Here is a 12,866-nt window from a genome sequence, read left to right on the forward strand (position 1 = left end):
GTCTTCGACTTTGGGTCGTAGAAACTTTTAGTTGTGGGTGAGATCAGCTAAGGGAATCAAGTGCATCGAGTCCTGGGGGGATTTAGAGACGTAAGGAGCGCAACTGGGCCTTGATCAGTGTGAATTGATTAGCGCTCAACTACATTCCAGTCTGAAGTTAACTTGTAGTAGCCTAGTGTCTGTAGCGGCTTAATACAGTGTGGTGTTCAAAGATGGACTAGGTCCCGGGGTTTTTCTGCATTTGCGTTTCCTCGTTAACAAAATTCTGATGTATGTGTTATTTCTTTTCCGCAGTAAATTTTCTATATAATTGAAATATCACAGGTTGTGTGTAAGTTCAATCAGTTCTTGAATCCGGCCTTTGGGTTGTTGATTGAAACTTGGATATTGGTTTGTGATACCGTCCAAGTTGTTTCTTATATTAATCAGGATCGCGGATTTCTATCAGTTTGATTTGTTGATTACATTAAGAAACAGAGATATAAATCTTTGATATACTTTTCTAAAGATTGAGTCTGACTCTCTAGTTGATTCTCTTGAAAGTATATTGGAGTTAGTCCATACAGATTGCCAAAACGAAAATATAGGGTGTGGTTGTTAGACCCCCTCTTTTTCACAGTACAGTTGGTGTGATCGTCTATTTGTAAGAAATCGAGACAATACGACAACATAGTGTTCACTTGATAATATGTATGGTAATAACAGAAGCTCTAGACAAGGAACACACTAGGTTAGTTAACTATTTTTTCTTGTCAAGGCATTCAATTAGACTTGTATGCACCCCATAATGCATTCAGACAATGCCATACTTCACGAAAAACAATCAGTCAACCAAGAACACTTACAACATGACACAATTATCTCATTTTATTGTATCAAATGGAAGATATACAAAACTTGCCCACTTGGATATTTACACAGACTTGTTCCTCTTGAACCAAGCCTTAGCCTTACAAAAACTCTCTTAACTGAGTATCACAATCTCCTATGTAAGCCTGTCGATTTTCCCATGCCTTAAGACTATTTATATAACAGCTTTACTAGCCAAAAACCGTGGACAACTGTTGCAAACGCATGGGACATCCATATGTCTCATAAAGCAGTTCTGCAACCGCCAGTAACTGTGCCAACTAGGCCAGTTTCTCTTCAAACACGCGCCGTCATCCATCACTAGTTCTTAAGTTGTTATGAACCTTCTCCCACGCTAATAAACTTGCTTCATAACCGTTCTATCTTGTCTCGCGTGTTTGGCATGCTTGTGAAGTCAATAACCAACTCTTAACCTTCATTTGAGCCATATTGCACAACTGTTGTGCTTTACTGAACTCGGATTTCAGATTGCAGCATTGTTATGCTTTACTGAACTAGGTCTCCATATTGCACAACTGTTGCGCTTACTGAAATTGGCCATTTTCTTAGCTTATTCTGGTTATATATGCACCATATGCTTCACTTAGACAATTTGCTCGACAATAGCAATGTCAATCATGCATTACTAGTGTGTTTGCATTATTCAAGTTTTGACCAACCTTGAACTAATGCATAGACCAACTCTTGGCTTATTCTACCTTCTTGCATCATCCTTGAGTTTGAGCCAACTCAATTCCCCTGATATGCCTTAACGCCAACATCGCATTTTGCATCTGAAAACTTGGTCATGTCTTGATAATCCCTCAATGAAGCTTCATTGTGTCGGCCAATAAACTTCATTACTCGGTCGTTGTCCTTTAAAATATAGCGCCCCTTTTGCGCATCACTGGCCCTACAGGGTCTTGTTGCCTCAGCACTTGGCAGTCCATGCAGTGATGTGCAACCTTTGTGCATTACTGACTTGGCCATCCAAGATGTAACGCGCAATCATTGTGCGTCACTTTTCTGGCCGGTCATAGTTGGTTACTAAGCTCATTTTATTTTGTTCAGGTACGTAGTAGAGAGATGCAGTAAGGCAAGTTGTAGTTAACTTCATGGAAGACTTCATGGCAGCATGGTTTGTCTTAGGAGTTTTTTTAATTAAAAAGCATGTGATGCTAAATTAAGAGGATTCATCCCTTTTTCATTCCCATTCATGGGTCAGAAAAAATGTACTTTCTATCAGAATTTTGTAGCATGCCAATCGTCGTCTTGGGCTGCAGTTTAGCAGTTAGTCTGGGTGAGTTATATCAGTTACATTCTTTTTACGTCTCTTATATTTTCCTATTTTCATACATGGCTTGCTCATGCCCCTAGCTCTTTAGGATGTTAATGAACGATGGTTCAATTTTTATAACGTCAACCTGACTATTTGGTAATGTATCTTTCTATGACAAAGTTAACTCTTTGTTTATTACATTCCCGTTTGGAACTTGGAATCCGACTAACCTATCATTATGTCCTCTAACTTCCTTCGCCGAAATTTGAAGGTTTATATTGCACGTTCGGCAAATACATGATTGTTGTAACTTACTAACTTCAATGCACTGTATCGACTTTGAACGACCAATTATTGTTAAGATGAAGATGATTCAAACATATCACTGCATAAGGTGTATGAAAGGCAGGAACCATTCATACCGAGGCCACTGCGAGTGTTCCTTCGTTTGTTAACAGTTGCGACGATAAATTGGTGGACACTAGAGGCGGAAATTACATGACCATGGAAAACTAGTTTTGAAACTTTCACCTATGTCATGTGCATGTGCATGTATAGTACATAAATCAAAATCATTAAGACACCCTTCTCCTGAGATTACTTCTAGTGCCCTTGATCTTGATAGAGTCTTAGTCTCTCAGGTATGGTGGAGTGTCCCCTATAATGAATCAGAAGGAGAAGGTTCTTCAGTGTGTTTAATAAAGTGCCTGACCAAAAAAATAAAGTGTTATCTGATACCACCTCCATTCCAAAAAGACCAGCTTGTTTCAATGTACATTACACGTGAAACATGCCTATTTTTTTGAAACGGAAGGAGTAATATTTTGTGTGGATCAGGTAAAAAGAAAACCAGGAGTCATAAACTCATAATTACTTTTTACATGTAAAATGTGGAAATGAACACAGAATACAAGGAAATGGAGAAGAGGGAAAACTGAAATATTTTAGGTTGTTTCACTCTTTTATCAGGGAAAAAACAGTATTTAGGCATGAGCCAACCAACTCAGCCATGAAAAAAAAAAAAAAAAAAAAAAAAGGACCCAACTATAAATGAATCTAGGTTCCAGAGCCGTGTAGGGTGATATGGTTAAGCTGCCGCAGTCTTCTGCCCAGTCCATAAGTTATAGTATCACTTAACAAAGGAAACAGACCTAAACACCCCTTCCTCTCGAACAAGTAAAGTTCAAAATCATTTCCAACAATGTGCAGCAGAGAAAAAGAATATCATCAATTACTGAATACTAAAGCAGGCAGCTAGAGTGCAAGACAGTTCTATTGCTTAATGTCTCAAAAACTTTAATCAAACACCTAAAAGGCGCGATTAGTGTAGTTCAGCTGCAGAAAAACCCGTAAACGACTTCACAGAAGATAGAACAGGGATAAAATAAAAAAATCAACAGGAGGGGACAAGTACCATTGGGATACCGTTTAGTATGGTGTATATGATTATATAGACCAAAAACATAACCAATGTAAAAAAAACATCAAATACATAGAACCGACATAACAATGGAATGATCTTTTCAGTCTTCCAATATCTACAGTACCAGCAAAAGATAAGACATTGATAACAAATTAAAAGGGTGTATATCGATTACGAGTGTAAATTGCAAAAAGAAATATATAAACATTTTGATATATCTAGTACTAATTAAAATATTCAAGAGTACAACCGTAATTACTGCAGGAAGATATCAAGAAAGTGTCAAAGAAAACAACTACAACTACTTACCTTACCTAAAAGCATTCTCCTCAATGCTCAAGTTAGTGATACCAAGATCACCACTATCCAACTTGATACAGTATTCAGGCTTCTCTTCTTGCAGAATTTTCAGATGGACAATTCTTGCAGAAATTTCAGAAGGAGAATTCGGAACCTTGATACCAGATGCATTCTGTGATACAAAATTCAAACACAAGTAGAGCAAGAGCAGGGCATATGCTGTGAAAATTAACCCAAAAATGTCGGCAGCATGAAGTTTAAAAAATCAGTACCATAATTTGAATGACTGGGAAAACAGAAAATGGGGTTGGATAACACAAAGAGGTGACCGGAAATCAAACAGGTAAAGTTAAAAGTCATTTCCAATAATGCAGCAGAGAAAAACAATATCGACATTTACTAAATACTAAAGCATCAAGGGCATAAGACAGAAGTCCATTGCTTAATGTCTCAAAAACCTAATAGATTAGCATGATTAGTGTAGTTCAGCTGCAGGGAAAACCTGCTAAGGACTTCATAGGACATAAACCAGAAAATAGCTTTTCTAGAACATAAAGAAAGCATTTGAAGACCCCCAATTCCCCAAGCTCTCATGGCTTAAAATCCTACTTTGTTATAGAAAAATGTACAACTAAAGTTTTGAATTCCAGACAAGTAAAACCAAGTAAAGACTAATGAGCAAAATCATGATCTATATAACTGCGGACAGAAGAAACAACACACCCAGCAGACACAAGATAAATAATACGAGTTTTTCAAGATAATGTCCCATACACGCAACAGAAGCTCCTGCTCGTGCCAATGTAGGTCGCTTAGCCTTATCATACCCAGATGGTCTAATCTGGCATGAAGCATCTAATTGACGACGTTGAATTGGTTCCTTCCCTCAACCATACAGTTGTGCACCACTATTACTATCCCATTGCCGATCAAAAAAACTATTACTATCCCACCGATCCACCAAAAACCGACGACCCACAACCCCATTTTGAGCACTAAACCCAACACCAGCTTGTGGACTATTACCACCATGATTAGGCGCATCATTCTTCAAGGGTAACATTCTACGACCATTAGAACCAGATTTTACCTTATTAGTACCACTACCACCATTGATATCCCCCTGATCCAGAAAAATACGACGACCCTTAATCTCATTTTGCGCATCAAACCTAGCACCAGCACCAGCTCTTGGACTACTACTACCTACACCAAGGGGTGAATTTCTACTAGGACCAGATTTTAGCTTAGTAATACCACTACCACCATTAATATCCCCCTGATCCATAAAACCCCGACGACCAATAACCCCAATTTGAGGACTACTACCTACACTATTACACTCATTATTCTTCGGGGGTAAATTTCTAGGACTATCAAACCCAGATTTCTGCTTATTCCTACTACCAGTAGCACCATTAACTCTTTCACAATACAGGGGATGCCCATAAAATTTCTTAATTGGGTTTTCCAAAGCCTTCCTTGCTCCTTCAACAGTTTTATACACAAAAATCGCAAATCCGATTGGTTTCCCAGTCTTTTTATCAAATCCATGTGGACCTTCTTCAATTTCTCCATATTTAGAAAAAAAACTTATATAATTTTAGACCAGTAATTTCAGGTTGAGGAATCACATTACCTACAAAGATCTTCCTCTGTACTTTGTCCTCTCGAGATGAATTTCTCTTCACAATCATCATTTGCTGCTGAGGTTCTTCAGGAGGAGAAGCTAAAATACAAGCAGTCATTTTTGTTTGTTCTTTTAAGGCTTCAGTAGCTAGTTTATGAATTTCTTCAGTAAATTTCTTGTTTTCTGATGAAACTGAACGAATGATTTCGATTAATTGTTGTTTACTAATTTGTTCAAGAAGTTTAACCAAATCTTCTTCTAATTTTGCTTCTTGTTCTTGTGAATCTATTTCTGATTTTGTGTCTTCTTCTTCATAGTATTCTTCTGCTCTTCGTTTCTTCGCCATTGATGAAGTTTGGGCAAAAGTTTGGAGTTTTCCAGAGGAATTAAAATTTTGGAAGTAAAGGAATATTTGGATTTGGGGATGTTGAAATGAGAATTTTGGGGTGGCCTACAAAGATTCTAGGGTTTTGTTTATGTATGAGACGATTTCATTCGTTAGATGTGTTTGGTGTTAACGGCTAACATACCACTGGACCAGGGTAGTCTTTGGTGAGTCACATGGATGGTGCCCCAACCTTCCAAGAGGTTATCTAGTCAAAGTCTATAGTCAGGTCATTATTATCCCTGGACTCTTGTTCATTTGGCTAGGATCTAGAACAAGCCAGACTGTGCCATAGCGTCCGGGACTTTGTGCATTGCCTTTTATTTTTCCTTGTACTAATAGGGGCGTTCGGATAAGCAGTATTGTTTCTGCTTCTCAAGTAGGAGAAGTCACAAAAAGTCTGATTTTTTATTTTCCGAAGTCGTTCTGAGATTTTTTAACACGTTTGGATACTAATAAGTAACAGTAGAAATCAGAAGCATGAATCAAAAGTAAAAATATTTAACTCCAATTCATACAAAAATTGGCTTTTTTATTTCTAAAAATTGTTTTGAAACTTTATAACATGTTTGGATAAAAAAAAAAGATATTTTATTTCATTAAAAGTCACTTTTTTGCTTATATAAGTCCTTCTACACTGAAACAAATTTCTTGATTTTTGACTTTTTTTTTTTTTATAGAAGAAAAAGACATGATGCTCAACTAAACTACCTACTCATGGTAACAGCAGGGTGATCGCCTGGGCTATGTCCATCACCAGAAGGCATTATTGATTTTTGACTTTGAAAGGTTGAAAAGTTACTTTTAGATGTGTGTATCCGAAGTCATTATTGAACACCCAAACCAATTTTTTGGTTTTTGACTTCTAGAAATTGTTTCAAAAAATATTTATCAAAACACTATAAATAGTTTATCTTTAGGATTACCCGTCCAACCAACCAGGGTGTAAAGTTTTCACAGTGATCGTGTTTAAGAAAACTATAGTCCACTTGCGTGCAGTATGGTTACAAACATCTAATTAATTAATTAATTAAACCATGTCAAGTAAATGGCAATGCACGCGGTAAAATTGACATGATGGAAGAGAAAGAATCCATTACTGACATGCAGCAAGTTGGTTTAAGTCGCTATTGGTTTCAGTTGTTATATTTGCCTTGGAATTGACAAATATATTACACCAGTAGTCTTTTAAAGCTGCAATCAGTTTCGTGGTCCATATTTACTTTTTACCTTAGAAGAAGATAAATGTAAAACGCCAAAATATCAAAACTTTTCTTTACACATTCGTTTGCTGACCAACAATAGAAATCCAAAGCCCCTTGGGTCTAGTCATCTAGAATTTGCAAGCTCGCTTGAAACGCTGCCAGCAGCTCGATTCAGTTGCAAGAAAAAACGGAACAAGGAAAAGCTCCAATGACAAAAACATGGGAAGATAACAATGTGTTAGAACATAGAACATATTCATAACCACCTAAAACTACATCCTAATAGTCTAAAGCGACACCAGTAACTGCGCTCTGGATTCTAAACCTAAAACCAAAACGTCAGCACTGGATAGTAAGCATCTACATGATTTTCAGAGAACAATGGCTAAAAGAAAAAATAAACCCACAACAAACATGATAAACAAGCCAAGTTTCTTAAGATAATGATGACCCAAACCACGTCTCTCAGCAGGACCATCCCCAGAGGGTGCAATCTTGTATGAAGAATTTGGTTCATCATGACTGTGGATTCTTGAAAGCGGGGTTCATTATAGGAGCTGGATTCTGACCACCGGAAGCAAACAGAGGTTGAACATGTTGCGCTGCACCACTGAAAATCCCCTGAACGTAAGGTTGCACAGCACCATTTTGAGTATTAAAACCAGCACTAACACCAACACATGGGAACCCACAAACTCCATGACTCAATTTTTGCCTTTGATCAGTAGCCATTTGACAATACAACATGTATCCATCAAACCTCTTAACTGGTTCTTCCACAGCCCTTCTTGCTCCTTGAACAGTTTTATATATAAACATGGCATACCCTCTAAATTTCCCAGTGTTCACATCAGACCCCAATGGACCATCTTCGATTTCCCCGTACTGGGAAAAAAACGAGTGTAATCTCGTACTCGAAATCTCAGAGTCCACATTACCTACAAATATTTTCCTCTGCAGTGGTTGATTTGAAGCTAACCGACAAGTCACCATTCGATTGCCGATCTTTTTTAGAGGTTCTTTCAAAACTTTGGAAACAGATTTTCGATGTTTGTATAGTATGAAACCATACCCTTTCGATTTACCTGTGTTTCTGTCAACAACAATTTTACATTGTATGATATCACCATAAGTTGAGAAGATCCCATTGAGTTGATCTGATGTTGTTTCCCAATCTAATCCATGAACAAACAAGTCACAATGTGCCGGATCTTGATCAGCTCGTTTACGAATTTCTTGAATGATTTCTCTGTTCTCTGTTGATATTGAACGGATTACATCAATCAGTTGTTTTTTACTAAATGGTTCAAGAAGTTTTGTTATATCTTCTTCTTCCTCCTCCTCCTCCTCCTCTGTTTCTCTTTCCTCTTCCTCCTCTGTTTCTGGATCCATTTCTGGTTCTGTATCTACTTCATCCTCAACCCTTTGTTTCATGGCCATTGATTGATGAAGTTAAAGCAGAAGTTTGGAGTTGTGGGAAAAGAATGGAGTGAAAAATGATAATCTGACAATCTGGGTATGAGCTGATTTTGGGTGTTCTATAGATTTGAAATGAAATTTTTATAGTGGAAAAAACTAGCAAAATCATTTTTAAATGAAATGATTTCACATTAATAAAAGGTATGTAATCAAAGTTATCCATCTTCACAGAAATGGCAAAAATGTAAGTAGGTTTAATTAAGCAATCTCTACTATAACGCGGTAAGGAACACAAGGAAACTTCTGAGTTACGCGGTACAGTGTTTACTTTAAGTCGATGTTGGTTCAGTTCAGTTGTTATTTTTGTCTTGGAATTGATATTCTCACAGGAACTTGTGATTTACACTCAAAAGTCTTTTAAGGAAAACAGTTTCACGGTCCATATTTAGTTTTACTGTAAAGAAAATGAAACAGAAGAGAATAAATGCAAAATGCTCTGTGACTAGGAAATAGAGTGGTTGGTTGGTTCCTTGGAGTTATATATCCTTCATTTTCAGCTTTATAAAGTTGCAACAACACAACACAACCAAAATATCAACACAACACCAAATGTTGCAAATCTAGTTACCCATCTACTCGTAGGAGTTAAATATCGCACACGTTAATAACTACGCGAAGTAAAGAATATAACCTAAGCGAAGGAAGTCGCACATAGCAAAGTTAAGATGACGCACCAGATGATGTCAGCAAAGTCACGAGTAAAGTGTGAAGAATTATGCGAAGAAGTATGTTATGCAAAGATGAATGATTGTATATGAGCGAATATGTCGCATAATGATCCCGAAAATAATGGGATTCTTAGCTGTCATCCACTATGTAAAATCCTATATAAAGGAGATAGTCGTTGTTTCTGAGAGGATTCTAGGACAAGTCTTGGTAAAGAGATACGAAGAGAGAGAAAGTGAGTTTAGGTTTCAAGTAGAATTGTTGTAATACTTGAATCTATTTTGTAAACATTCCTAATCTTTTGTTAATAAAATCAAGAATTCATAATGATCACCTAGAGATTGAACTAGTTATAGTGGAGTGTAGTTGTAAGATTAGAACTACATTTTTGGCGCTAGAAAACAGCTCTGGATGCTAATTCCTCATAGTATATCATAGACTTGAAGGAAAAAAGTGAGATCTAAAAATTTAGAAATGGTAAGGATCGAGTCTGTTGTTGAACAAGGAATGACAACTAGAAGAAGTCACGGACTTGCTGAATGAAGACGAATGACAAATCTTGAGCAACAAGAGGAAAGAATGGAAGAACATCAAAGAACAGAAATTCCAATTGGATCTCAGCGAGAACAAGGACAGAATAATGATATAGATTATGATAGAGTGAGTTTCCATACTGCGATGACGAATTCTACAGATGAAGGACAGAGAATTGGGAACGAAGAACCAATTACAGCGTGTGAAGGAAATATGACGATTGCAGAGCTTAGGCAAAAATTAATAATTGAAAGAAAGAGAGAAGAAGAGGGGCGTGCGAATTTAATCCGTCAAAATGATGATTTACGAGAAGAGAATCTTAGATTACAAGAACAAAGGTCAAGGAGTGCTACACGCTCAAGATCAAGATCCAATAGGAGTTCTTCCCGACATAGCCAATCTAATCGAAGAAATGATAGGCGAAGGCAACATATGGAAGTCATTGAAGAAAACTCGCAAGAAGATAAAAATTTGGAAGATCAAAGGAAAAGGAGATGTATAATTGACTCAGCAACTAATCGATATGAACACCCACGCGAACTTCTTCGTCGTGCAAATACTAATTGTGAAAGGAAAGAAGAGGATCCAAGACAAGGACAAATGATATTACATGGTAGAGAAATGTTGAGAGACAAATATGAGCGCGAGCGAGAGATTGCACGTGCGAGAGATAGACAGAGAAGAAGGGAAGAATTCGAAGAAAGAGAATTACAAAGCGGATTGCGTCATATTGATAATCGAATAAGGGGACGCGAGCGTCATCGTATAGAAGAAATAGATGAGGGTCGAGTTATACCACAAGAAAGAGAAATATTAAGACATCGATATGATCGCACAGGCAATGAAGAAAGACACGATAGAGTACAAATTGAAGCAAATACTGAAAGGCGTAGGCGAAGAAGAGAGAAAACTGAACAACAGGAGATATAAGAGGCAATACGTCAAAACAATCATGAGAATAGATTGAGACAAGCAAGATTAAAAAGACCCATGCGAGAGGATTTAGATCAATCATTAAGCGAAGAAATTCTTAAGGAGATGGCAGAATTAAGAGAAATGATGACTACAAAGAGAAATGATGGAAGAAGACAACTAGAGGAAGCAGTGGAGGAAGCTGGAAAAACTCCATTTACAAAAGAAATTCAAAGAGCACTGATACCATCTAAGTGCAGTTTACCGGCATTTACAAGTATATTTGACGGAAGCGCATGTGCGATATGAAAACGTATAAAATTGAAGCGAAATGAAACGGGCCTACAGTAATACCGCAAGTGCACGGTCGTCAGTTGTAGCTCGTGCAAGTACGGGTCGATCCACAGAGACTGGGTGTGTTTTGTAGTGTTTAGCTATTTTGGGCTTTAATTTGCTATTGGGCTTTGGTAACTTCTAGGCACAGTGGGCTTGGCTTTGGTTTTGGAATGGTCTTGGATTCAGTTGGCTTTGATGAATTGCTTTGGGCCTTTGAGTTCTTTGGGAATGAACTGGGCCTTTGGCTTTTGAACCTTAAGAGTGAACTAGGTTTAGTTGGCTGGGCCTTAGGCTTGAACAGAAGAACAATGGGCTTTTGTAATGACTGGACTGGGCTTGTGCTGTGAGCCAAGCTCAGTTGCAGCAGCAGCAGTGGCTGTAGCACATGGCAAGAGAAGTGGAGTGGCAGCAACAGCTGCAGAAACTCAGATGCAGGAGGCAGCAGCAAGGGAGAAGTTGAAGTAGCAGGAGAAAATAGCAAACAAAATGAAGGACAAGTGAAAGTAAAACAGTGGCAGTGAAGGAATGAGGAAAAGTGACAGTGCAATGAAACTAAACAAGAACAATGGAAGTAAACCAAGGCCTAAGCCAAGGGCAGGGGTGTGAAGAAGACAGTGAAGTAAAAAAAAAGGAAGGGAAAAAAAAAAGCAAAGCCAAGGCAATGGCTTTAGGCATTCATCTAGAGTGGGAAGAGAACCAGCTTGCTCACAGTCACTAGTGAGCACTAGTTTCTCCCCACTGCTCAATCAACTCAATGCTCTAAGGCTCTAACCTAGCATTGACACACAACAGTAAACTAATCCTAACATTTGAGAAGCTAACAGTTGACAAAACAAGAGAGATGAAAGAACACTAGGATGTTGAATCCACCATTAACCTAAGGGATATTCTACTCACAGCTAAAATAGTTACCAAAGTACTAATTGTCTGATTAAAGTACAACTAGTCTAAGGGCTTAACAACATTGGACATGAGCTGCACATGATGAAGACTATCTTATTGATTCATGGTTTCATCTAGTCCTAGCATCTGAGGTTTAGAACATACATAACAAGAACATTAGAGAACAGGAAAACATAAATAATGAACAAAAGATGAACAATGAAGGAACAAACATCACAAACATCACATTAACAGCAGCTTAACATGAACAACAATTTGAACAGAACACATACATGGTTAAACAGGAACAATGCATGAAACAGCACAAATTGAAGAGACTCAAAAAAAAAACATTAACAGAACATAACAGTTCTGGACACTGGCTGCTAACCCAGCATAAGCCTTTACATCACACATCAGTTGCCTTTTATAGTTTTACAAAATATCCCCAAATTTCGAAACCCTAACTTGCAAACCCTAATTTTTGAATTGAAAAGTCCACTCACCTAATCCCTGAATTGATGTCGACCCATGCCTATTCTCTCTTCTCTGCTCCTCTCCATGTCTTCAATTGCGTCTTATAGCCTCACCTAATTTATTGATTTATCACCTAGGGTTTCAGTGGTGAAAAATCAATGAGTTAGATGGCTATAGAGGTAGGGGAGGTAGCTACGGCGTGTAGGTGGTGTTTGGTGACAGTGGAGGAAGTGGCGATGGCAGGGTGGCAGTGGACATGGAAGAGAGGCAGGAGCAGAGCTCGACTGCAACTGTCGGGGGAAGAAGAGAGTTTTGGGGGAAAAAAGATTTGGGGAAGAAGAACTTGTTTGGGTGAAGTCGATGGTTTTGGATGCTAGGGTGTGAAGCGGGTGTAGCGAACTTTGATGAACAGCAAGTAAAGAGCGTTGGATGATCCCATATAGATTGAATCGAACGGCTACGATGGAGAGGTATGTAGCGACCGTTGGATTATGAGATACAACAAAACT

The 12,866-nt window shown here is 38.0% G+C and overlaps 3 protein-coding genes across 3 annotated transcripts; 1 reads left to right on the plus strand and 2 right to left on the minus strand.

The window, feature by feature from the left end:
• Positions 1–3,469: 3,469 nt before the first annotated feature.
• LOC113282092 lies at positions 3,470–5,898 on the minus strand. Its single transcript, XM_026531028.1, has 2 exons — positions 5,491–5,898; positions 3,470–4,023 (listed from the first exon to the last, which is right to left on the minus strand). Exons 1-2 carry the CDS (start codon positions 5,825–5,827, stop codon positions 3,986–3,988), a joined length of 375 nt encoding a protein of 124 aa, XP_026386813.1. The 5' UTR covers positions 5,828–5,898; the 3' UTR covers positions 3,470–3,985.
• A 1,689-nt stretch (positions 5,899–7,587) lies between these two features.
• On the minus strand, positions 7,588–9,122 carry LOC113273714 (UBP1-associated protein 2B-like). Its single transcript, XM_026523372.1, has 2 exons — positions 9,119–9,122; positions 7,588–8,327 (listed from the first exon to the last, which is right to left on the minus strand). The coding sequence occupies exons 1-2, from the start codon at positions 9,120–9,122 to the stop codon at positions 7,588–7,590; spliced, it is 744 nt and encodes a 247-aa protein (XP_026379157.1).
• Positions 9,123–9,765: 643 nt separating this feature from the next.
• Positions 9,766–10,680, plus strand: LOC113273815 (vicilin-like seed storage protein At2g18540). Its single transcript, XM_026523442.1, has one exon. The coding sequence runs from the start codon at positions 9,766–9,768 to the stop codon at positions 10,678–10,680; it is 915 nt and encodes a 304-aa protein (XP_026379227.1).
• Positions 10,681–12,866: the final 2,186 nt, after the last annotated feature.

This window comes from Papaver somniferum, chromosome 1, assembly GCF_003573695.1.
Source record: "Papaver somniferum cultivar HN1 chromosome 1, ASM357369v1, whole genome shotgun sequence".
NCBI classification, from domain to species: domain Eukaryota; kingdom Viridiplantae; phylum Streptophyta; class Magnoliopsida; order Ranunculales; family Papaveraceae; genus Papaver; species Papaver somniferum.

What these genes read in the sequence shown, in the direction of transcription:
- LOC113282092 (XM_026531028.1), bottom strand. Translation starts at nt 5,827, where the DNA reads ATGGCGAAGAAACGAAGAGCAGAAGAATACTATGAAGAAGAAGACACA. An exon ending in ACAGAGGAAGATCTTTGTAG is followed by an intron (nt 4,024 to 5,490) that starts GTAATGTGATTC and finishes TTTGTATCACAG; the next exon opens with AATGCATCTGGTATCAAGGT.
- LOC113273815 (XM_026523442.1), top strand. Translation starts at nt 9,766, where the DNA reads ATGACAAATCTTGAGCAACAAGAGGAAAGAATGGAAGAACATCAAAGA.